The sequence below is a fragment of the Stegostoma tigrinum genome, chromosome 6 (genome assembly GCF_030684315.1).
Source record: "Stegostoma tigrinum isolate sSteTig4 chromosome 6, sSteTig4.hap1, whole genome shotgun sequence".
NCBI classification, from domain to species: Eukaryota; Metazoa; Chordata; class Chondrichthyes; order Orectolobiformes; family Stegostomatidae; genus Stegostoma; species Stegostoma tigrinum.
The window spans coordinates 109124525-109147440 of NC_081359.1; the positions used below are offsets into that span (position 1 = coordinate 109124525).

General features: G+C 44.0%; 1 protein-coding gene across 2 annotated transcripts in view; it reads left to right on the forward strand.

Moving 5' to 3' along the window:
- Positions 1-22916, forward strand: part of slco2b1 (solute carrier organic anion transporter family, member 2B1) — a 93459-nt gene that overhangs the window by 38802 nt on the left and 31741 nt on the right. The window contains exons 3-9 of one of the 2 annotated variants that reach the window (XM_048532954.2): positions 1981-2118; positions 3038-3200; positions 4394-4615; positions 11430-11528; positions 13097-13227; positions 18519-18627; positions 22230-22394. In XM_048532954.2, coding sequence (XP_048388911.1) covers positions 1981-2118; positions 3038-3200; positions 4394-4615; positions 11430-11528; positions 13097-13227; positions 18519-18627; positions 22230-22394 — 1027 coding nt within the window. The remainder of the gene's footprint in view (positions 1-1980; positions 2119-3037; positions 3201-4393; positions 4616-11429; positions 11529-13096; positions 13228-18518; positions 18628-22229; positions 22395-22916) is intronic. The other variant, XM_048532955.2, reaches the window with a different exon arrangement.

Genomic DNA, 22916 nt, shown 5'->3' on the forward strand with positions numbered 1-22916 from the left:
TAGACCAATTAAGAATGGTGGGTTTCCATTAGTGAACCTGATGGATTTTTAAGGCAATCTGACGAGGTTTTTAATTCCAAATGTTTTATTGAATTCACACTGAAGAACCTACCATGGCAGAATTTGTACCCATGCCCCTGGAACATTAGCCTGAGAGTCTGGATTGCCAGTCCAGTGCTATTATCACGAGACAACCATCTCTCTGCTATGTTCTGGGCTAGAATTACAAAGCAATGACCATAAATGAGATTATCTAAACCATCGGCCCTAGTATTCTGACCTCGAGGTTACCCTTTGGTGTTTCATATTTTGGGTTTTATGGCTCATGAAAGTTGGGAAAGAGCTGCATTGAGAAAATCAGTGGATAAATCTCAGACTGGAACATCAAACCTCGCGGTGAGCAATAAACAAATTCGTAGAAATATGGAAATTTATTTTCCAGTCACTAAATTCTAATAGGGTTCCAATGATTACAATTATTAAACTGAAATATTCAGTGGAACTTTAGGAGAACTTTTTTTATATTCTCCTAATGATTTCTCCTTTGGGATTTGATTAGATCAGTTCATTAGATGGCTAGATTATAGATGGGAATAACACCAACTGTCTGGGGTCAATATACTACATTGATTGTGGTGATTTCTGCAAAGCTATTTCGTGAACCTTTCCCAATGAGACTGGTGCCTCTCAAGCTATATACAACCACCTGCCTGTCTCAAATGGTGAGAGATGCTGATGGTCTATATTTAATAAGTTAAGAAATCTATAATTGATCACCTCGCCTCAATTTCCCCCTGAGCATTTTTACTTTTTTATGAGCTTATGATTTAGGAGCTGGAGTACTATTGAGCTCATTTCACTATTTAGTAAGATCGTGGCTGATCTGATGGTAACCTCAACTCTACGTTCCTGTTCTCCCCCATAACTTTTCACTCCTTGCTTATCAGAAATCTGTCTACCGCAACTGAAAAATAACCAAAGACTCTGCTTTGACTGTCCACTGGCAAAGAGAATTCCAAAGATTCTGTGAGAAAAACATTTCTTCTCATCCCTATCTTAAATGGGTGTTCCCTTATTTTTAAAGAATGACCCCAGTTCTAGATTCTTGCCAAGGAGAAACATCCTTTCCATGTTGAGTCAATACAGTGTGGAGCTGGAAGAATACAGCAGGTCAAGCAGCATCAGAGGAGCAGGAGAGTTGACGTTTTGGATCTGGACCCTCCATCAGGACTGTCATCCTCTCCATGTGTACCCATTCAAGACCCAGCAGGCCTCATGTTTCAACCTAAACTCCAATGGATACAAACCCAGGCTGTCCAACGCTTCCTCATAAGACAACCATTCATAGTATCCCTACAGTGTGGAAGCAGGCCATTCAGCCTGTTGAGTCCACCCTGGACCTCCAAATAGCATCCCACCCAGACCCACTCCTCCTACCCGGTCCCTGTAACCCTGCAGTTCCCATGGCTAACCCAACTAACATGCACATTCCCGGACACTATGTGAAATTTAGCATGGCCAATCCACCTAACCTGCACATCTTTGGACTGTGGGAGGAAACCAATGCGCCTGAAGGACATGGGGAGAACATGGGGAGAATGTGTAAATTCCACACAGATAGTTATGCAAGTGTGGAATCGAACCCACATCCCTGGTGCTGTGAGGCAGCACTGCTAACCACTGAGCCACACTGCTACCTTTATAAATTCTCCCCAGCAAATTTTCTCTGAACTTCTTACAATGCATTTACATCCTTCCTTAAACTTTGAACATTCTAGAGATAATTGATAATTCCAGAAAGATTGCTAACTCTGGATTGAGTATGATCTGGTTAGAGGTGTTGCAGGTTGAAGCATTGCCATAGGTAACATCTTGAGGAGGGGAATGGAGCCAGTTGAGGTCTGGGGGATTCAGAGAGAGAGCTACGTTCAGTACTGGTTTCAACTGACACTCAACTTTCTGTGTTCCCTTCTTCCACAGTTTTTTGTGCTATGTCACGGACTGTTACAACTCTCCCAACTCTTAGTATCGGGTTATCTGAAAAGTATTGTCTCAACCATTGAGAAACGATTTGGACTTTCCAGCCAAACCTCGGGAATGCTGTCCTCTCTGAATGAGGTAAGTGTGCAAAGTCCGAGGAATGTTGGAGTGTGAGAGCTGGAGTCGGCCGTTCTGCCCCTCGGAGCTGCTACATTCGTCGATTGGATCATGAGTCCAGCTCAATACCACCTTTCATCTGATCCTCATATTTTTAATTCCCAAAAAAAGTACAACAAACCTTGAATAAATTCAGTAACTAAACTATCCATAAGCTTCTGAGTGAAGCAATTTCACTTCATCTCCTCTGAGACTATATTTCCTGATTCTAGGCAATTAGGGATGGACAACATCATGTAAAGAAACTCCCTCCCCACAAACCATACCTTGAAAGTTGCCATTGAATCAGATGGCGGCTTTCTCATTCGTTCTTCGCATACCAGTGTCAGTAGCTCAGATACCTCTTATTGCCGATCCCTAATTAGCCCTGCGCAGATTGCAGAAACCTCCTTACAATGGAATGGGTTGCTCAGCTATTTCAGAGGATTGCTAAGACTTAACTATGCTGCTGTGGGTCTGGAGTCACATGTAGGCCAGATCAGGTGAGGACAGCAGATTTCTTTCCCTAAGGGGCATTAATGAACTAGATGTGTTCTTCCTACAATTGACAATAGTTAAATGGTTGTAATTAGGTAATTCCAGCATTTAATCCTCATCCCCAGTCGTCCAGAGGGCAGTTAAGAGTCAACCATGTTATTGTTGGTCTGGAGCCAAATGTAGGCCAGACCAGGTAAGGATGGCAGTTTCCTTCACTAAAGGGTGTTAGTGCTGGGTTTTTGCAACAATTGAATAGTTTCATTACCATAAATGACCCTTATTGATGAGTCTGGTATTTTAATACTAGATTTATAAAATAATTGACTTTAAAATCACCCAACTGCTTTGGTGGGCCTTGAACCCCATTTCTTGTCATCATGAGGTCCTGATGTTGTCATTTCAGATTGGAAGCGCTGTGTTTATTGTGTTTGTCAGCTACTTTGGCAGTCGAGTTCATCGCCCCCGGCTGATTGGCTGTGGGGGTATCCTCGTTAGTGTTGCTGCATTCACAATGGCCTTGCCCCACTTCATCATGGGACGGTATACATACGATCACACCACCACAAGTAAGTATTTCCCATCTTGCAACAGTTTTATGGGAAGGAGTTCTTGCGTCTAAACACTTAATGGGGCGGATTCTCCAGATTACTTTTGAACTAAAGGAATCCCATGACAGTAATCAGTGGGAAAATATGATGCAAAATATAAGAGAAGGTTTTTGAATTCAGATTAAACATTCATTCCATCCACTACCAATGCTCAGTCGCAGCAGTGTATACCATCTGTGGCAACTCTCAAAGCTCTAGGGGCAGCACCTTCCAGTCCCATGACTAGCACCATCTAGAAGGACAAGCGCAACAGATACATGGGAACACCACCCCCTTGCAAATTCCCCTCTGAGCCACTCGCCATCCTGCCTTGGAAATATGTCCCCATTCCTTCAGTGTCACTGGGTCAAAACCCTGAGTCTCCCTCCCATTAAGGGTTTACCCACAGCATACAGACTGTAGCGATTCAAGAAAGTAGCACATCACTACCTTCTCAAGAGCAGCGAGAGATGGGTAATAAATGCTGGCCCAGCAGTGACACCTACATCCTATGAATGAATGAAAGAAAGAACAAAATTATATCTTCTCCTGACTTGGCCCATTGTGGTAAAAATATTTGCTCTGGTCAGCATGCCAAGGTAAGAATTGAATGAGCAAGATAAGGAAATCATGTCAAAGCTTCACAGATCACAACTAAGGCGTCATTTGGATTTTAGTGTCAAATTCTGGGCACCGTTTTTAGAAAGGACTTAAGTCCTTGAGAGGGTACAGGGTAGATATAGGTCTTAGAATTAAGGAGATCGAAGGTTGTGAAGAAAAAGCGGGAACAGGGGACTGTGTTGGCTGATAAGCCATGATCATTTTGTCATAAGTCAGATGACACTAGGTCCAACAGGTCTATTTGAAATCATAATGTTTTGGAGCACTGCTCCTTCATCAAGTGAAATCCTGTTGGAGTATAATCTGGTATCATGTGACTTCTGATTTTGTCCACCCCAGTCCAACACCGGCACCTCCACATTATGATTATTTTGAAGGGGGAGCAGGTTCGAAGGCCCAATGGCCTACTCCTGTACCTGTCTTTTTCTATTCTTTTTATGCTTCACAACATTCCTGTGAAATGCCTTAAGATCTTTTGTTATATTAATAGAGTACTTTAAAAATATTGTTACTGTAATTTATTTCAAAAAATCTTCATTTTACTCTTACAGATAATGCTAGCACTGTCTCTGATATCTGCCACTTGATGCCTAAGGACCAGAATTTAAACAGTGAAAGCTGCAGTGTGGAGAAAAGCAGCAGTGGTTATGAAACACTTTCGCTGCTGGTAGTTGGGCAGTTACTGTTGGGAGTTGGCGGTGTTCCCATTCAGCCGTTCGGGATATCATATGTTGATGACTTTGCCAGCAATAGGAACTCCCCTTTGTATCTCGGTGAGCTGAATACGCTTTTGTTCTGAACGTAAAATTTTGAGAATAGGAGTTGGGACATCACATTGAGACTGCACAGGATGTTGATGAGGCCTCTTCTGGAGGACAAGTCCAGTTGTTTTCACCCTGTTAAAGGAGGGATTACTTAAGCCGGAGAGGCTTTGGAAGAGATTCACCCAGATGTTGTTAGGATTGGAGGGCTTGAGTTATAAGGAGAGTCTGGATAGGCTGAGAGATAGTAAGAACTGCTGATGCTGGAGTCAGAGATAACACAATGTGGAGGGACACAGTAGGCCAAGCAGCATTAGAGGAGCAGGAAAGCTGACATTTCCTGACCCAAAACATGAACTTTCCTGCTCCTCTGATACTCTCTGACCTGCTGAGTTCCTCCAGCTCCACATTATGTTATCTCTGGATAGGCTGGGACTTTTTTCTCTGGAACGTAGGAGGTTGAGAAGTGACCTTATAGAGGTTTATAAAATGACGAGGGGTATAGATAAGGTGAATGGCAAGTGTATTTTCCTTAGGGTGGGGGATTTCAAGACTAGGGGACATATTTTTAAGGTGAGAGGAGAAAGATTTAGAAATGACATGAGGGTCAATTCTTTTACACGGAGAGTGGTTCACGTGTGGAATGAACTTCCAGAAGAAGTGGTGGATGTGGTTGAAGTTACAACATTGAAAAGACTACATGAGTAGGAAAGGTTTGGAGAAGTATGGGCCAAGCACAGGAAGGGTGGGACTAATTTAGTTTGGGATTATAGTCATAATGGATTAGTTGGACCAAAAGGCCTGCTTCTGTACTAAATGACTCTATGACTTTGAATTTTTAGAATTCACTACAGTGTGGAAGCAGGCCCTTCGGCCCAGCAAGTCCACACCACCCCTTGAAGCATCCCACCCAGACCCATTTCCCTATAACCCACACACCCCTGAACACTACGGGCAATTTAGCATGGCCAATCCACCTAGCCTGCACATCTTTGGACTGTGGGAGGAAACCGGAGCACCCGGAGGAAACCCACGCCGACACGGAGAGAATGCCTTGCTTGTGTAATGCAATTGATGTATTCAAGAATTTCCACAAAGCATATAATAAAGGCCAAACCAATTGGCTTTTCAGCAAATTTGAAACCCCTAAGATCTAACGATCTTTGTTGTAGGCACGTGCAGGAATTAGTACTGCAATTACATGCACAGGGAGTGATTCCTCTGCAGTTCTGACATAGGTCTTGGGTTTGCCCAGGACTGGATACTAGGACGCAAGGAAAGATTTCTGTTATCGCCATATGACAAGAAACGGTCATAAAGGAGTTGCAGAAAGCAAGTTTAAAGGCTCGTGAATATTCTGGAGGAAACTGCAGAACAAGGTGATGATTGACTATCCACCAGCATGGCCAAGCAGACTAGAAAATGGGTATGAGAACATAGGAAACAGGAACAGGGGTAGGTTATTTAACCAGTCAAGCCTGATATGCCCCAGCCCTCAACTTCTCTATGTGCCAAATCCTCACGGCCCTCAACTCCACAATATTTCAAAAACATACCTACCTCCCATTTTAATGCTTTCAGTAATGTCGCCTTCACATTGCTTAGAGGCATTCTAGAGTATTCTAGACATTTACTAATTCTGGGAAAAAAAGTGTTTTTCTAAACTCCAAGCCAATAAATACCTACTGTTTTTGTCTATTCTCCTTAAGTCAAATGCTTCATCCCAGGACTCAGCCTGGTGATTTTTTTTTTGAACAGCCTCCAATGCCCGTACATGCTTCCCAACAACACCCTTAAAATTTGGGGAAACCATACAGAGTCCTCCAGGTACAAACTTTTCAACGTCCTGTACATTTGTAACAACTGTAATTCCCTATTCTTAAACTCCAATCCCCTAACAATGGTGTAATTCTATTTGCCTTCTTAACTACATGCCGAACCTGCATGCTAAACATTGATAATAATTTAAAAGTTAAGATCAGTCTCTAAATTGTTTGTGAAGTCAATTGTTGATCATTAAACAGTTAATTGTGGGATTCTTGGTTTTATAGATTTGTTGAAGTACTTTGATCCTGTTGCATTTTGACAGTGGCTTGCTGGAAGCACTCAGCGAGATTCTCCTTCTGTTGTTGGGTTTAGTTTTGACTGACTTACCAGCTAGTTGAGTTCCAGCACTCAGAGAGAATTAGTGTCTTTTTCCTTTCATGACCTGCATTGAACAGGTGTTTAATGGCTGATCTCAGAGCTGTGGCCTTTAGAGCAGACTGCTCCCTTATACTGAGATATGAGACCACTGACCACGGTTGAAACTTACTATTTAACCCCAGTGTCTCCTTGAAATAGGAAACATGATGTGTTTCTTTTCCAGGCTGCGGTGTTTTTATTTCATTGTGGTCACAGCCTGAAATATTCACACGGGATTACAGTGCAGTTTCTAGCACATTTCTCCATTTTAGGTTCAGATAGGATTTGGCATATTCCGAGGAACTTCAGTTACACAGTTGTTGCGAGTGATGAGTAAATATGTCCCTCTGAGACAGGCAAGAAGGGGTAAGATAAAGGAACCTTGGATAACGAGAGCGGTGGAGCTTCTTGTGAAAAGGAAGAAGGTAGCTTACATAAGGTGGAGGAAGCTAGGGTCAAGCTCAGCTAGAGAGAGGATTACACACAGGCAAGGAAGGAGCTCAAAAATGGTCTGAGGAGAGCCAGGAGGGGGCACGAGAAAGGCTTGGCAGAAGGAATCAGGGAAAACACAAAGGCATTTTACACTTATGTGAGGAATAAGAGAATGGTCAAAGAAAGAGTAGGGCCGATCAGGGATAGCATAGGGAACTTGTGTGTGGAGCCTGAGGAGGTAGGGGAAGCCCTAAATGAGTTTTTTGCTTCTGTCTTTACGAAAGAAACGAAGTTTGTAGTGAATGAAACCTTTGAAGAGCAGGTGTGCATGCTGGAATGGATAGAGATAGAGGAAGCTGATGTGCTGAAAGTTTTGTCAAACATTAAGATTGACAAGTCACCAGGCCCGGACCAGATTTGTCCTCGGCTGCTTTGGGAAACGAGAAATGCAATTGCTTTGCCACTTGCAAGGATCTTTGCATCCTCGCTCTCCACTGGAGTCGTACCTGAGGACTGGAGAGAGGCAAATGTAATTCCTCTCTTCAAGAAAGGAAATAGGGAAATCCCCGGCAATTACAGACCAGTAAGTCTCACGTCTGTCGTCTGCAAGGTGTTAGAAAGGATTCTGAGGGATAGGATTTATGACCATTTGGAAGAGCATGGCTTGATTAAATGCAGTCAACATGGCTTTGAGGGGCAGGTCATGCCTCACAAACCTTATTGAGCTCTTTGAGGATGTGACTAGAAAAGTTGATGAGAGTCGAGCTGTGGATGTGGTGTATATGGACTTCAGTAAGGCATTTGATAAGGTTCCCCATGGTAGGCTCATTCAGAAGGTCAGGAGGAATGGGATACAGGGGAACTTAGCTGTCTGGATACAGAATTGGCTGGCCAACAGAAGGCAGCGAGTGATAGTAGAAGGAAAATATTCTGCCTGGAAGTCAGTGGTGAGTGGTGTTCCACAGGGCTCTGTCCTTGGGCCTCTACTGTTTGTAATTTTTATTAATGACTTGGATGAGGGGATTGAAGGATGGGTCAGCAAGTTTGCAGACGACACAAAGGTTGGAGGTGTCGTTGACAGTATAGAGGGCTGTTGTAGGCTGCAGCGGGACATTGACAGGATGCAGAGATGGGCTGAGAGGTGGCAGATGGAATTCAACCTGGATAAATGCGAGGTGATGCATTTTGGAAGGTCGAATTTGAAAGCTGAGTACAGGATTAAGGATAGGATTCTTGGCAGTATGGAGGAACAGAGGGATCTTGGTGTGCAGATACATAGATCCCTTAAAATGGCCACCCAAGTGGACAGGGTTGTTAAGAAAGCATACGGTGTTTTGGCTTTCATTAACAGGGGGATTGAGTTTAAGAGTGGTGAGATCTTGTTGCAGCTCTATAAAACTTTGGTTAGACCGCACTTGAAATACTGCGTCCAGTTTTGGTCGCCCTATTATAGGAAAGATGTGGATGCTTTGGAGAGGGTTCAGAGGAGGTTTACCAGGATGCTGCCTGGACTGGAGGGCTTATCTTATGAAGAGAGGTTGACTGAGCTCGGACTTTTTTCATTGGAGAAAAGGAGGAGGAGAGGGGACCTAATTGAGGTATACAAGATAATGAGAGGCATGGACAGAGTTGATAGCCAGAGACTATTTCCCAGGGCAGAAATGGCTAGCACGAGGGGTCATAGTTTTAAGCTGGTTGGAGGAAAGTATAGAGGGGATGTCAGAGGCGGGTTCTTTACACAGAGAGTTGTGAGAGCATGGAATGCGTTGCCAGCAGCAGTTGTGGAAGCAAGGTCATTGGGGTCATTTAAGAGCCTGCTGGGCATGCATATGGTCACAGAAATTTGAGAGTGCATACATGAGGATCAATGGTCGGCACAACATTGTGGGCTGAAGGGCCTGTTCTGTGCTGTACTGCTCTATGTTCTATGTTCTATAGGACTTGCCCCAGGTGAAGAGAAGATTGAGTCGAGATTTGATCAATGCGTTCAAAACTGTGAGGGGTATGGACAGATTAAATACAGAGAAATATTTCCCATTGGTCAAAGAATTGAGGACGAGAAATTACAAATTTAAGATGATTGGCAAAACCAGTAATGGTGACATGAGGGAACATGTGCTCATGCAGCAAATGGTTAGAGTCTGGAATGCACTGCCTGACAGTGTGGGAGAGTCAGGTTCAATCAAGGCTTTCAGAAGAGAAGTAGACAACTATGTGGAGAGGGATAAAAATACAGAGCCACGTGGAAAAGGACAGGCATGTGGCACTAAGCAAGTTGCTCTTGCTGACATCCAGCACTGAGGTGACAGGTGAATGATGTCCCTCACAGCTGTAACCACTCTGTAATCCTGAGCTTCCAGTTGCCTGCTACTTCAACACACCACTCTGTTCCCTGGCCAACATCTCTGTCTCAGGCTTGCTACAGTGCTCCAGCGAAGTGAAGCTCAAGCTGGAAGAACAGCACCTCATTTTCTGCTTGGGAACTCTAGACTTCTGGACTCAATATCGATGTCAATAACTTTAGGGCTTGAGCTACTCCCATATCCTTACCACAATCCCCACACACCAGGCCTTGTTATCACATTGTCTACCAATACATACAATCCATTGCTATCCACTAATAGCCCCCATTAACCACTATTCATTCTCCGAGGCTGATGGTTATCCACTTCTTTATCAGTTCATTTGTTGTTCTTTCTCTTTGGGCTCTATCCCCACCAATTGTTTACTCTTTATCCCCACCCCCCACTCTATCTTCTGCATAAAAAACACCATTTTCCTAACCACCATCCGTTCTGAGGAAGGGTCATTGGACTTGATTTCAGTTGTGGGTAAATTGTTGAAGGTGATTAGAAGAGATAGCATTTTTGGACATTTAGAGAGGCAAGAATTGATTAGGGATAGTCAGCATGGTTTTCTGCGTGGAAAATTGTGTCTCTCAAACTTGATTGAGTTTTTTTTAAGGAAGTTGCCAAAAAGATTGATATGGCAGAGCAGTAGATGTTGTTTATTTGGATTTCAGTAAAGTATTTGACAAGGTTCCACATGCTAGGCTAATTAGTAAAGTTAGGTCACTTGGGATTCAGGATGAGCTTGCCAATTAAATGCATAATTTGCTCCACGGCAGGAGACAGAGAGTAATGGTGGAGGTTGTTTTCAGACTGGAGGCCTGTGATCAGCGGTGTTCCACTGGGATTGATTTTGGATCCTCTTTTGTTTGATATTTGTACAAATGATTGGGATGAGAATCTAGAAGGCAGAGTTAGTAAGTTTGCAGACAGCATCAAACCTGGCAGCATGGTAGACAGTGAAGAAGGTTTTCTAAGAAGTTTGTGTCACATATAGACAGGATTGTTAAAAAAAGCATTTGGCTCATGCCTTCATTGATCAGTCCTTTGAGTATAGGGAGTCGGGAAGTCAGGTTGAGGTTGTAAAGGACTTGGTGAGGCCTCCTCTGGAATATTGCGTCCAATTCCAGTGGCCCAGTTATAGGAAGGATATTATCAAGCTGGTGAGGGTTCAGGACAGATTTACCAGGATGTTACAGTAGTTTGAGTTATAAGGAAAGGCTGGACAGGCTGGGAATTTTTTCACTGGAGCGTAGGAGATTGAGAAGAGACCTTATAGAAGTTTATAGATAGAGTTAATGGTAACTATCTTTTTGCTAGATTGGCGGTTTTCAAGACCAGTACACTGAGAGGGGAGAGATTTAAAAATGACATGGGGGCAAATGTTTCACACGGAGGGTGGTTCGTGTGTGGACTGAACATCTTGAAGAAGTGAGGGATGGATGGATGGGGTACAATTTAATGTTTACAAGAAATTTGGATAGATCCATGGGCCCATGTGGGTACCCATGGCCACCCCCTTTTGTCTATAGGAAGTGGGGGGAATTTAAAGGGAAGTTGTTGAGGGTGAGGACAAGTTTGGCTAAGCAGAAAGAGGTCTCAGTGGGAGAGGGACTGGTCGGGCCTGCGGGACAGGAAGAAGTGGAGGGCCTTTAGGATTATGTCTGGCATGGACTGGTTGGGCCGAAGAGTCTGTTTCTGTGCTGTACGACTATGACTTTATGACTCTACGACTTTGATTTCTCTCCACGGATGCTGCCGGAGCTACTGACATTTTCCAGCAATTTCTGTTTTTGTTTCTGTGATCTTCTTGTTGAATGCTGAGGAATTTCACTCCCTGACTACTGTGTTTCCTCCTCTAGGAATCTTGTTTGCAGTTAGTGTCCTCGGACCAGCATTCGGCTTTGTTTTAGGTTCTGCCGTTCTCCGTCTCTACGTTGACATTGATAAACTTTCAGCTGGTGAGTGCTTCAGACAAACGCTGGTGTTTCCCAATCAGTAGTGATCCTTTGACACGAGAATTGTCTTATGAGCAAAAGTTAAACAGGTTGGGACTCTGCTTACTGGAGTTTAGAAGAATGAGAGGTGATCTCATTGAAACATACAGGATTCTTAAGAAGCTTGGCAGGTTACATGCTGAGAGGATGTTTCCTCTCATGGGAGAGTCTAGGACCAGAGGGCATAGTCTCAGAATAAAGGGGCACCAATTTAAGACTGAGATGAGGAGGGATTTCTTCTCTCAGAGCATTGTGAGTCTTTGGAACTCCTTGCCACAGAGAGCTGTGGGGGTAGAGTCCTTGTGTGTATTTAAGGTTGAGATGGATAAATTCCTGATCAGTTGGAGAATCAAGGCTTTTGGGGAGAGGGCAGACAAGTGGCTGTGAGGAATGTTGCATCAGCCACGATCCTATTGGATGGCAGAGCAATTTGGAGGGACCAAGATGCCTTCTCCTGTTCCTATCTTTTACAGTCAGTGTAAAATGAACAAATTCAGACTGGCACAAAAGCAAAATACTTGAAATATACAATAAAAACTGAAAATGGTCAAGAAATTCAGCAGGTCTGGCAGCATCTTTGGAGAAAGGAGCATTTAATGTTTCAATCAGGTCTGACTCTTCATCATAACTGAATGTAAAGCGTGAGAAGCATATGCTAGTAAGTTGGATGAGACTGAACAAGGAGTAAATGTAGCATCAAGGAAGGAAAAATAAGTTGAGTGGGGCAGAAGCAGGCTGAAACAATGGATCGGCCAGTCTGTTTACAGACTTTCAAAAGAAGGTCAAACTAGGTTGTTATGTGTGGGTGTTGCAGGCTGGGCCAGCACTTATTTCCCATTCCTGATTGCCGAGACAGTAAGAGTCAGCCTTTTCCGATGAAGGACCTAGGCCCGAAACATCAGCTTTTGTGCTCCTAAGATGCCGCTTGGCCTGCTGTGTTCATCCAGCTCCACACTTTGTTATCTAAGAGTCAGCCACATTGTTGTGGGTCTGGAACGCACGGACGCAGAAGCACATGAATTTGACTGGGACAACACATCCATAATAGCACAAGCCAAACAGTGACATGCCACAAGATTCCTGGAGGCCTTGTATTCCAGCTGGAACTCTATCAACAACCATATTGGGCTAGACCCAATATACAAACCACTGAAAAACAGAACTGGAAGTGATGCCAACCACCCCAGCAAACCGAGGCATATAAATAACTAGTCAGACAGAACACCAATGCTTCATCAGAGTTGCACTGACAATGTTACCTAGCACATGACGAAACACCTGCAAACACACCAGCTCGGCGAGCAAGTCTACAACCTCATCCACAACCCGAGCTACAAATCTTCTCAATAACTTCATACACTATATATCTCTAGGGAAACATTATCTCCCCAAGTTGCATTTGAATAGTGCCTTTTGTTACCCTGAATGTTGTCTCCATCAGCCATGCCTTTTGGCTTTGGTGTTCTGAAATGCACATTCTCATCTTACTGGGCCTGGGTAATTATTCAGATTTTGTTTCCTCTCTGTCGCAGCTGATATCGATTTGGAGTTTGGAGATCCACGTTGGGTGGGAGCTTGGTGGCTTGGATTCCTAATGGCTGCTAGTTTTGTCGGCATAGTCTCTGTCCCATATTTCTTTTTCCCGAAAGAGATGCCCAAGGAGGTAGGTCCACTGCCGGATTTTCCAACCTGGAGGATTAAGGGGCATTATATAAGACACCATTCAACCTCTTGAGCCTGCTTTTGTTTCAAAATATATTCTGCCCTAGGAGGAATTTTCTTTTTCAGGAGGTAGTAACCCTGTAGAATTCCTTACTGGGTTGCAGAGACTGAGTTTTTATGTATATCATGGCTGAGATAGATTTTTAGTCAGTAAGAGTTATGGAGAAAAGGCAAAAATGGATTATCAGGTTAACTATGATCTCATTGAATGGTGGAGTGACTCAATGAGCTGAATGGCCTAATTCTGCTCCAATGTCTTGTTCACTTTTTAATAGCATCACCATTCACTCTTCAAAACTCCAGGGAGTGAAAATTTCACCTCCTCAATCCTCCCTTTAAACTGTCCTTAATAAACACTCCCAGGACAGGAACAGCATGGGTTTAGAACATAGAACATAGAACAGTACAGCACAGAACAGGCCCTTCAGCCCACAATGTTGTGCCGACCATTGATCCTCATGTATGCACCCTCAAATTTCTGTGACCATATGCATGTCCAGCAGTCTCTTAAATGTCCCCAATGACCTTGCTTCCACAACTGCTGCTGGCAACGCATTCCATGCTCTCACAACTCTCTGTGTAAAGAACCCGCCTCTGACATCCCCTCTATACTTTCCTCCAACCAGCTTAAAACTATGACCCCTCGTGCTAGCCATTTCTGCCCTGGGAAATAGTCTCTGGCGATCAACTCTATCTATGCCTCTCATTATCTTGTATACCTCAATTAGGTCCCCTCTCCTCCTCCTTTTCTCCAATGAAAAAAGTCCGAGCTCAGTCAACCTCTCTTCATAAGATAAGCCCTCCAGTCCAGGCAGCATCCTGGTAAACCTCCTCTGAACCCTCTCCAAAGCATCCACATCTTTCCTATAATAGGGCGACCAGAACTGGACGCAGTATTTCAAGTGCGGTCTAACCAAAGTTTTATAGAGCTGCAACAAGATCTCACCACTCTTAAACTCAATCCCCCTGTTAATGAAAGCCAAAACACCGTATGCTTTCTTAATAACCCTGTCCACTTGGGTGGCCATTTTAAGGGATCTATGTATCTGCACACCAAGATCCCTCTGTTCCTCCATACTGCCAAGAATCTAATCCTTATTCCTGTACTCAGCTTTCAAATTCGACCTTCCAAAATGCATCACCTCGCATTTATCCAGGTTGAACTCCATCTGCCACCTCTCAGCCCATCTCTGCATCCTGTCAATGTCCCGCTGCAGCCTACAACAGCCCTCTATACTGTCAACGACACCTCCAACCTTTGTGTCGTCTGCAAACTTGCTGACCCATCCTTCAATCCCCTCATCCAAGTCATTAATAAAAATTACAAACAGTAGAGGCCCAAGGACAGAGCCTGTGGAACACCACTCACCACTGACTTCCAGGCAGAATATTCTCCTTCTACTACCACTCGCTGCCTTCTGTTGGCCAGCCAATTCTGTATCCAGACAGCTAAGTTCCCCTGTGTCCCATTCCTCCTGACCTTCTGAATGAGCCTACCATGGGTTTAGATACAGAGTAAAGCTCCTCTTACATTGCGTCCATCAAACACTCCCAGGACAGGGACAGGACATGGTTATAGACAGAAAAATAAATCAATTGCTGACTAATCTGGCCTACATGTAATTCCAGGTCTACGACAATGTGATTGACTCTAAGCTGCTCTTTGAAACAGCTGAGCAAGTCACTCAGTGCAAGGAAAATTACTAATGTAAAATGCTGACCTTGCCAGTGACAGACACATCCCATGAATGAATACTTTACTGAGAAAAATTTTACATATCTAAACCCCTTGCATAAAACCACACTGTAACATGCCATGAATTTAATTGTATAGATGTGTCCCCACAATAAAGTGCCTTTACATCAAAAATCAGGACCAAGCTAGTAAGAATTTCTTTGAGATTTATAAGAAGTACAGACTGATGTAGACACACCAGCCCTTTGACACAATCCAATATAGTTCCCATGATGATATTGATGCTCCCTGCACAATCCTGCTAATCTCCAGTGAGTGTCGAAAAATCCTCTTTTTCCATCTGTTCTCTATAATCCTTGCCTCCCATTTAGTTGCAAACTCTGTCCAACCAAACCTCGAATATATTTCATAATCCAACCTCCCTCTTCCGCCCTCTGGATGAAGAAATCATCAAATATTCGTGGCTATCTGAGAAAAGTATTCCTTCTCATCTCCATCTTAAATAGGAAATTCCTTACCTTTAAATTCTACCACCTGGTTCTAGATACCACCTTGAGTAGATGCATCTTCTCAGCATCTACACTGTCAGGCCATCCTAAGGATCTTACGTTTCAATAGGATTACCTTATCTCCATTGAGAACCGGCTCAAACTGCTCAATCTTTGTTTGGAAGACAAAGCCTTTATTCCCAGGAATCAATTTAATGCAGAATCAAATTTGCTGGATAAGCCCAGTAGGTCTGGCAGCATTTGTGAAGATACTGCCAGACCTGCTGGGCTTTTCCAGCAACTTTGTTTTTATTCCTGATTTACAGCATCCACAGTTCTTGCAGTTTTTATCAACTTAGTGCACCTTGTTTGATGTGCTGTCAAAGCAAATATGCTCAAGTACAGAAACAAACACCATACATTGTTCTCTAGATGTGTCTCGCTAAGGCCTTAGAGGGAGTCTATATGTTTATAAGAATAATATCTGGACTTCACGGTTTAAGACATGAGGAGAGATTATACAAATTAGGCCTGTTTTCCCCAGAATTAAAAGGTTAACGGATGATCTGATCAAAGTCTTTATGATACTAATAGGAAAAGGCAGTGTAGATAAATTATTTCCACTGGTTGGGGATTTTGGAACTAAGGGCTACAGTTTGAGAATTAGGGCCGGACCATTGAGGAGAGATGTTAAGAGGCACTTCTACACACAAAGGGTGGTAGAAGTTTGGAAGTCTCTTCCACAAGCAGCAGTTGATACTAGATCAGTTGTTTAGTTTGAATCTGAGCTAGATAACTATTTTTCTGAAGCAAGGGTATTAAGGGATATGGGCCAAGGGCAAGTATGTGGAGTTAGGCCATAGATCAGCCATGATCCTATTGAAAGGCAGAGCAGGGTTGAAGATCTGAATAGCCTACTCCTGTTCCTAATATACCCCTGCTTTTATGCTTCAACTACTTTGGAGCAAAGGTCAACATTCCATTTGTGTTCCTAATCTCGTGCCTGTTAACTTTTTGTGATTCCTGCAGAAGGACACCTGGCTCCCTCTGTATCTCTGAGTCCTCCAGTCTCTCTCTGTTTTGTTTGAATATTTTGTTTCTCTATTCTTTCTGTCAAGTTGGATAACGGCAAATTTCTCACATTGTACTCTGTGTGCCAAATTTTTGTCTCTTGTAATATATCTATATTGCTTTGCAGACGGTACATGACCTTCATAAAATTTGCTTTCCTTCCTGTCTTTGTATCAAAAGCAAACTTGGCAACGGTTCACTGTGCCCATTCATCCAGTTCAATAGCACGGATCCTGGTTATTGCTTATAATTTGCCAACCTGAGAATGACCCATTTATCCTGGTTTTCTGCTTCCTGCTGCATAACCAGTTCTCTTGTCATGTTAATATATCACCCCAACAACCATGGGCTGCTATTTCCTTTCGTAGTGTTTTATATGACACCTTACCAAAATTATCTTGGTGATTATAACTCGTACCACACAGAGACGATATTTGGTTAGAATCCAGCTACCCTTTGTCTGCAGATTCTGTAGAAAATTAATTGCTAACCACAGCCGAGCAGTCCTCACAGCTTGTTGGAATTTAGTACTGCCACAAGTGACTCTGTTACAACACTGTAAAAAAACTCCAACTGGCCACTTCACAGTGAACGATTAGTAAACAACACTTGACATTGAGCCACAGGTTAATCTTGTTAAAAAACTTGGTTGCTGGCTGGGCCTTTGTTGCCCATTGTTGTTAAGAACCAACGCGTTGCTCTGGGTCTGGAGCCACATGTAAGCCAGACTGGGTAAATCCTTCCTTTAAAGGACATTAGTGAACCAGGTGGGTTTTTACAACAATTGATACACGGCCATTACTCCCAACTTTTATTGACTTCAAATTTGCATCATTGACTGTGGTGTGATGTGAGCCGTTGACCTCCAGACTTTGCCTTGGGGTTACAAGCCCAATGGCATTAAAACTGAACACAACCACACCTGCATAAGCTGGCTTTAGCTCAGACAAAAGTGTAGCTGTTAGAGGATGGCTCAGAGAGTGTTCTAACGGAAGAGCTGGGAGGAGAGATATATGGATGGAATTCCAAGGCTCAGGAGACACAGCCATCAATGCTGAAATATTTAAAACAGTGAATTTCTAAGATACCAGCATTGGAGAAGTGTGGACTGGAGTAGATTAAAGGGTTAGGGAGAGCTTTGGGGCCATGGAGGGATTTGGAAGCAAGTGTGAGAATTTTAAAATCAAGGTTCAAGCAGTTCAGGGAATGCAGGTATGGAGAACAGGTTGAAAGAACTTTGTGCCTTAGAGAGGACAGCTGCCCTATCCTTATAAAAACTGAAAGAACTGCGGATGTTGTAAATCAGAAACGAAAACAGAAATTGCTGGAAAAGCTCAGCAGGTCTGGCACCTTCAGTGAAGAGAAAAATCAGAGTTAATGTGTCGAGTTCTGTTTTTGCACCCCATCCTTGTCTTCTGAATGGCCTGAATGAGAATCCTGGCCATTGCCTCTTGACTCTATTCTGACCTCCTCCATCATCACCACCCACCAGGACTGGTCTCCTTCTGCACTGTAATGACCCAATGTGGCTTTTGCCCCCAGCTGGGCCAGCATTTATTGCATTGAGGGCATTTTGGCTCAGTGACACTGAAGGAAAGGTGATATATTTCCAAGTTAGGATGGTGAGAGGCTTGGAGGGGAGTTTGCAAGGGGGTGATGTTCCCATGCATCTGTTGGCCTTTCTAGATGGATGTGGAGGAGCTGGTGTTGGACTGGCATAGACTAGGTCAGAAATCTCACAACACCAGGTTATGATCCAGCAGGTTAATTTGAAAGCACAGGCTTTTGGAGTCTTACTAATACCTATACTAGGAGTAAGACTCCAAAAGCTCGTGTTTTCAAATAAACCTGTGAGACTATAACCTGGATTTGTGTGATTTTTCTGACTTTCTAGGTGGAAGTGGATGTGGATGTGGGTTTGGAAGGTGCTGTTGAAACGTCAAACGTGTGAAACTTATCCTCTTTTTCTTTATCCAGGACTCCAGGGATCCCGAAGGAGAAGTCAACACAGATAAAAAATTGAATGAATTAAAATCAAAACAAGACGATGTAACACAGGGCCTATCATTACTCCAGTTTATTAAGAGTAGGTTTCTAAGCAAGTTGTATCGGCTGGTTGGGGATGGGATTGTAAAAATCACATGTTCCCGAAGAAGCTTTTCAATCCAGTTTTCCATGTGTTCCCTCTGGAGGAGAGTTGTCTAATTAATCCCTCAGGAATCTTCACAGGAAGGTGAACAGATAACATTTCATAGAATCATAGAATCCGTACAGTGTGGATACAGGCCCTTTAGCCCAACAAGTCCACACCAAACCTCAGAGCATCCCACCCAGACCCATGCTCCTTATAATCCACCTAATCTACACCTCCTGGAATGAAAACCCATTTCTGGGGCTGAATCAGAGAGCGCCCAATCAGAGACCAGCAACTCTCATGCTCCATTGCCCTTCTGAGGGGGTAGTGGCAACTGTAAGAATTAACCTTCATCCCTGACGCAATACAGAGGCTCAGAATTGCAGAGGGACTGTGGAGGAAGGAAAGTAATGTAGGGTGGTGATTGTATCAGGTGGGAGTAACAGGGCGGGACAAAGTTGTTTCAGAAGCGCAGCCAGGCGTGGGCAGCTCCCAGGTGGTACCTGTCTGTCCAATGTCCAGTCCATTGATCAGGCACTTTGATCGAGGGTAAATCCAGACCTCTGTAGGGTGACCCACTACCAGCTCGGTAATGGCTTTTGGGCACGATGAACAGTGACAGGTCCGTAGAGATGGGCAGATGGCCATGTGTTATCTTTAACTGGCCACTGAAGGCCCTCAAGGGGAGAAGGTCAATGGGACTCTCCATACACTACCCTCCCAACCACCCTGCCTAATGAAGTGCCCTTCGGGAAGAAGAAGATTTTCCCTGGGATTCCAGAGTTTAGGAATAAGGTGGCTGAAGGCACGGCCACCGATGACAGAATGGTTAAAAACCAGAGTTTGTGCAGGAGGCCAGAATTTGCAGAACGCAGAGACTCTGGAGGGTGATGGGAAACAAGAGTGGCCTGGGCCTCACAGGGCTGTAGACGTGAAGATGAGAACTTGCAATTGGAGCTGTATCTGCAACAAAACCAAAGTTGCTGGAAAAGCTCAGCAGGTCTGGCAGCATCTGTGGAGGAGAAAACAGAGTTAACGCTTCAGGTCCGGTGACCCTTTCTCAGAACTGATGGTGGCTGGGAAGACGTTAGTTTATGTGCAGAAAATAAGGAGGTGGGTGGGGCAGGAAGTAAACAATAGGATAGAGCCCAAAGAGAGAGAAGGACAGTTGGACAGACAAAGGAGTTGCTAATGATCAGGCTGGGAGCGTGAGGAGTTGTTAATGTGGACTGTTAGTCACTAACAACAAGGGGTGTGTAGTGGCAGGCTATGTGGTAACGAGGCCTGGTGTGTGGGGTGGGGGTGGTGGGACATGGGAGAGTTTAGGCTCTAGGAGCTGTTTCCGCGACAGGGAGCAGGGCAGGTCAGCGAGCGGCCACTATCGACATCTGTTCAATCAGATACTGCCAGGCTTCCTGCTCCTGTTTCCGGCAAGATATCAGTGCCAACTTCAGACAAGATGCCACAAGCCCAAAAGAGCTGCCAAAACAAGACAATCCAAACCATAGGAGGACAAGCAGTCATAGAGGATTTATTCCTGAAGTCAAAATGCAAAGTATTCCTTCTTTTGAGGAGGGAACGATAAGGCCCTAAGGCAAGATCTAAGAAGTGATCAGAGATTGTGTTTCTCAGGGTAAGACATTCACCTCTGGAATAACTGAGATGTATGCTTATTTTATCTGGAGAGTTTAGCTTTACAATGGAATAGAATGAGACTATTCAGCTCCTATCTTAGGAGATGGGTTAGGGTGTGGGACAAGTTTTTTATTCATTCACAGGATGTGGGCAACACTGACTAGGCCAGTATTTATTGCCCATCCCTAATTGTCCGGAGGGCAGTTAAGAGTCAACCACATTGCTGTGGGTCTGGAGTCACATGTAGGCCAGACCAGATAAGGATGGCAGTTTCCTTCCCTAAAGGACGATGGTGAATTATATTTCTTTTTCCTGACAATTGATTCACAGTCAACATTAAATTCATAGAATCCCTACAAGTAAGCAGACCATTCGGTCCGTCAAGTCCACACCCACCCTCTGAAGAGCATACCATTTAAATGCATTTCCCATGGCTATCCCACCTAGCCTGTACATCCTTGGATAGTATGAGTAATTTAGCACGGCCAATCCACCTAACCTGTACATCTTTGGACTGTTGGAGGAAACAGGAGCACCCGAGGAAACCCACACAAACACTGCTGGGCCTGCTGTGTTCATCCAGCCTCACATTTTATTATCTTGGATTCTCCAGCATCTGCAGCTCCCATTATCACAAACACGGGGAGAATGTACAAGCTCCACATAGACCACCCAAGCTCCACCGGAGGCTGGAATTGAACCCGCATCCCTGGCACAGTGAGGCAGCAGTACTAACCTCTGAGGCACCATGCCACCCAATAAGATTAGACTGGTAATTCCAAATTTTGAATGAATTCAAATTCCACTATCTTCCTTAACAGGATTCAAACCCAGGTTCCCAGAACATTACCTGGCTCTCTGGATTAATATTCTAGTGATAAGGCTGTCTCCTCCCTTTATCTTCGATGGTGGCAATGTTGTTGTCATCTATTTCAGAATGCATTCCCAGGACATGCGTGTTGCTTGCTGGGCTAGTAGTTATTTCCTATGTATAATCCTGCTTGGGAAAGTGTTGGTATTCTGCCTTGTTACATTCGACCTGGAATATTCCCGTGCATTTAACTGATGTCCATAATTTCAAGTGTCATCCTGATAAGCTATTTTCCTTCTAATTTTTTGTATTGACTGTGTGGGTCTTCAGAACTTCCAGAAATGGAAGCCAGTGGCTACAATCAGCTTGACAACATCAATCAGTTTGCACTGAACATCAGAGCAGAGGGAGTATTGCTGATAAAGCTCATCTGGTAAACCCAGACTTCCTTCCTAAAGTTCACACAATGCTCCAAATGTGACCATCCAGGAGATTTGCCAATGCTTACAGAGACGTCTTTGTACCTTATTTATTTCAATCAACCTGCTCCAACCGGCCAACTATGACACAATGCTGGGGCAATTGGGTCATTTTCCTGGGCCTTCTAGCTCAAAGGTAGGGACACCTCCACCGTGGTACAAGAGCCCCCTTTCTTGTTTGTATAAATAATTTTTAATCAACCTGTTCAGTGTCTGTCAGTGCCTCTTCATCATTGAAATGCTCCATCCCAGGCAACATCCTGGTGAATATCCTCTGCACCCCTTCCTGTGCAATCACGTCCTTCCCATAGTGCGCTGACTAGAACTGCACACAGTACTTCAGCTGTGGCCTAATTAACATCATATACAGGTCCACCATGAAATCCTTGCTCTTGTATTCAATGCCTTGACTAATAAAAGCAAGAATCCCATATGCCTGTTAGCCACCTTATCTCCCTGTCCTGCTGCCTGCGAGGATTAATGGATGTGCACATCAAGTACCCTCTGATCCTCTGTACTTCCCTAGGGCCCTATCATTCAAAATGTACTCCCCTTGCCTTGTTAGCACTCCCAAAATTCATCTCCTTTCAGTTTTGCTGATTGTGCTGTTTGCTTTTTTTCTCCCTCAGGTTTTCCGTGTATCTTACTGAGGACTTTGAGGAGCTCCGTTTACCTCCTCGTTGTATTAGCTCAGGTCTGTATGTCGGCTCTGATGTCTGGATTAACCGTCTTCATTGGCAAGTTTCTGGAGCAACAGTTCACTGTGACGGCCTCGTTTGCAAATTTACTGATTGGTGAGAAATGCGAGTAAAAAGTTGAATCTTGCTGAAGTTCAGCTGAGATCACTTTGAGATCTCGTTTTCGGATGTTCCAATGTTCGCAAGGATAGCGTGGTAGAAAGGGATGGGCACAATGCTGTCACAGACACCTGGCCTCCACCCCATTGACTCCCTCAAATCTCATCGTTTAGTCAGGAATGGGAAATCAGATTAATTGTCACGTAAACTTCCCAAGGATTGAATTAAATTGAGAGTAGGATAACTTTTTCCTATTTGGTTGTGGGCCATGGGCATCCCTGGATTTCCCATGCCTAATTGCCCCTTGAGAAGGTGGGGCTGAGCCACCTTCTTGAGCCACTGCAGTCCGTGTGTCGTAGGTAAATCCATAATGCCCTTGGGGGGGAATTGCAGGATTCTGACCCAGCAACAGTGAGGGAACGTCAATAAATTTCCAAGTCAGGATTGCGAATGGCTTGGAGGGGAGCTTGCAAGGGGTGGTGTTCCCATATATCTGCTGCCTTTCTCCTCCTAGATGGA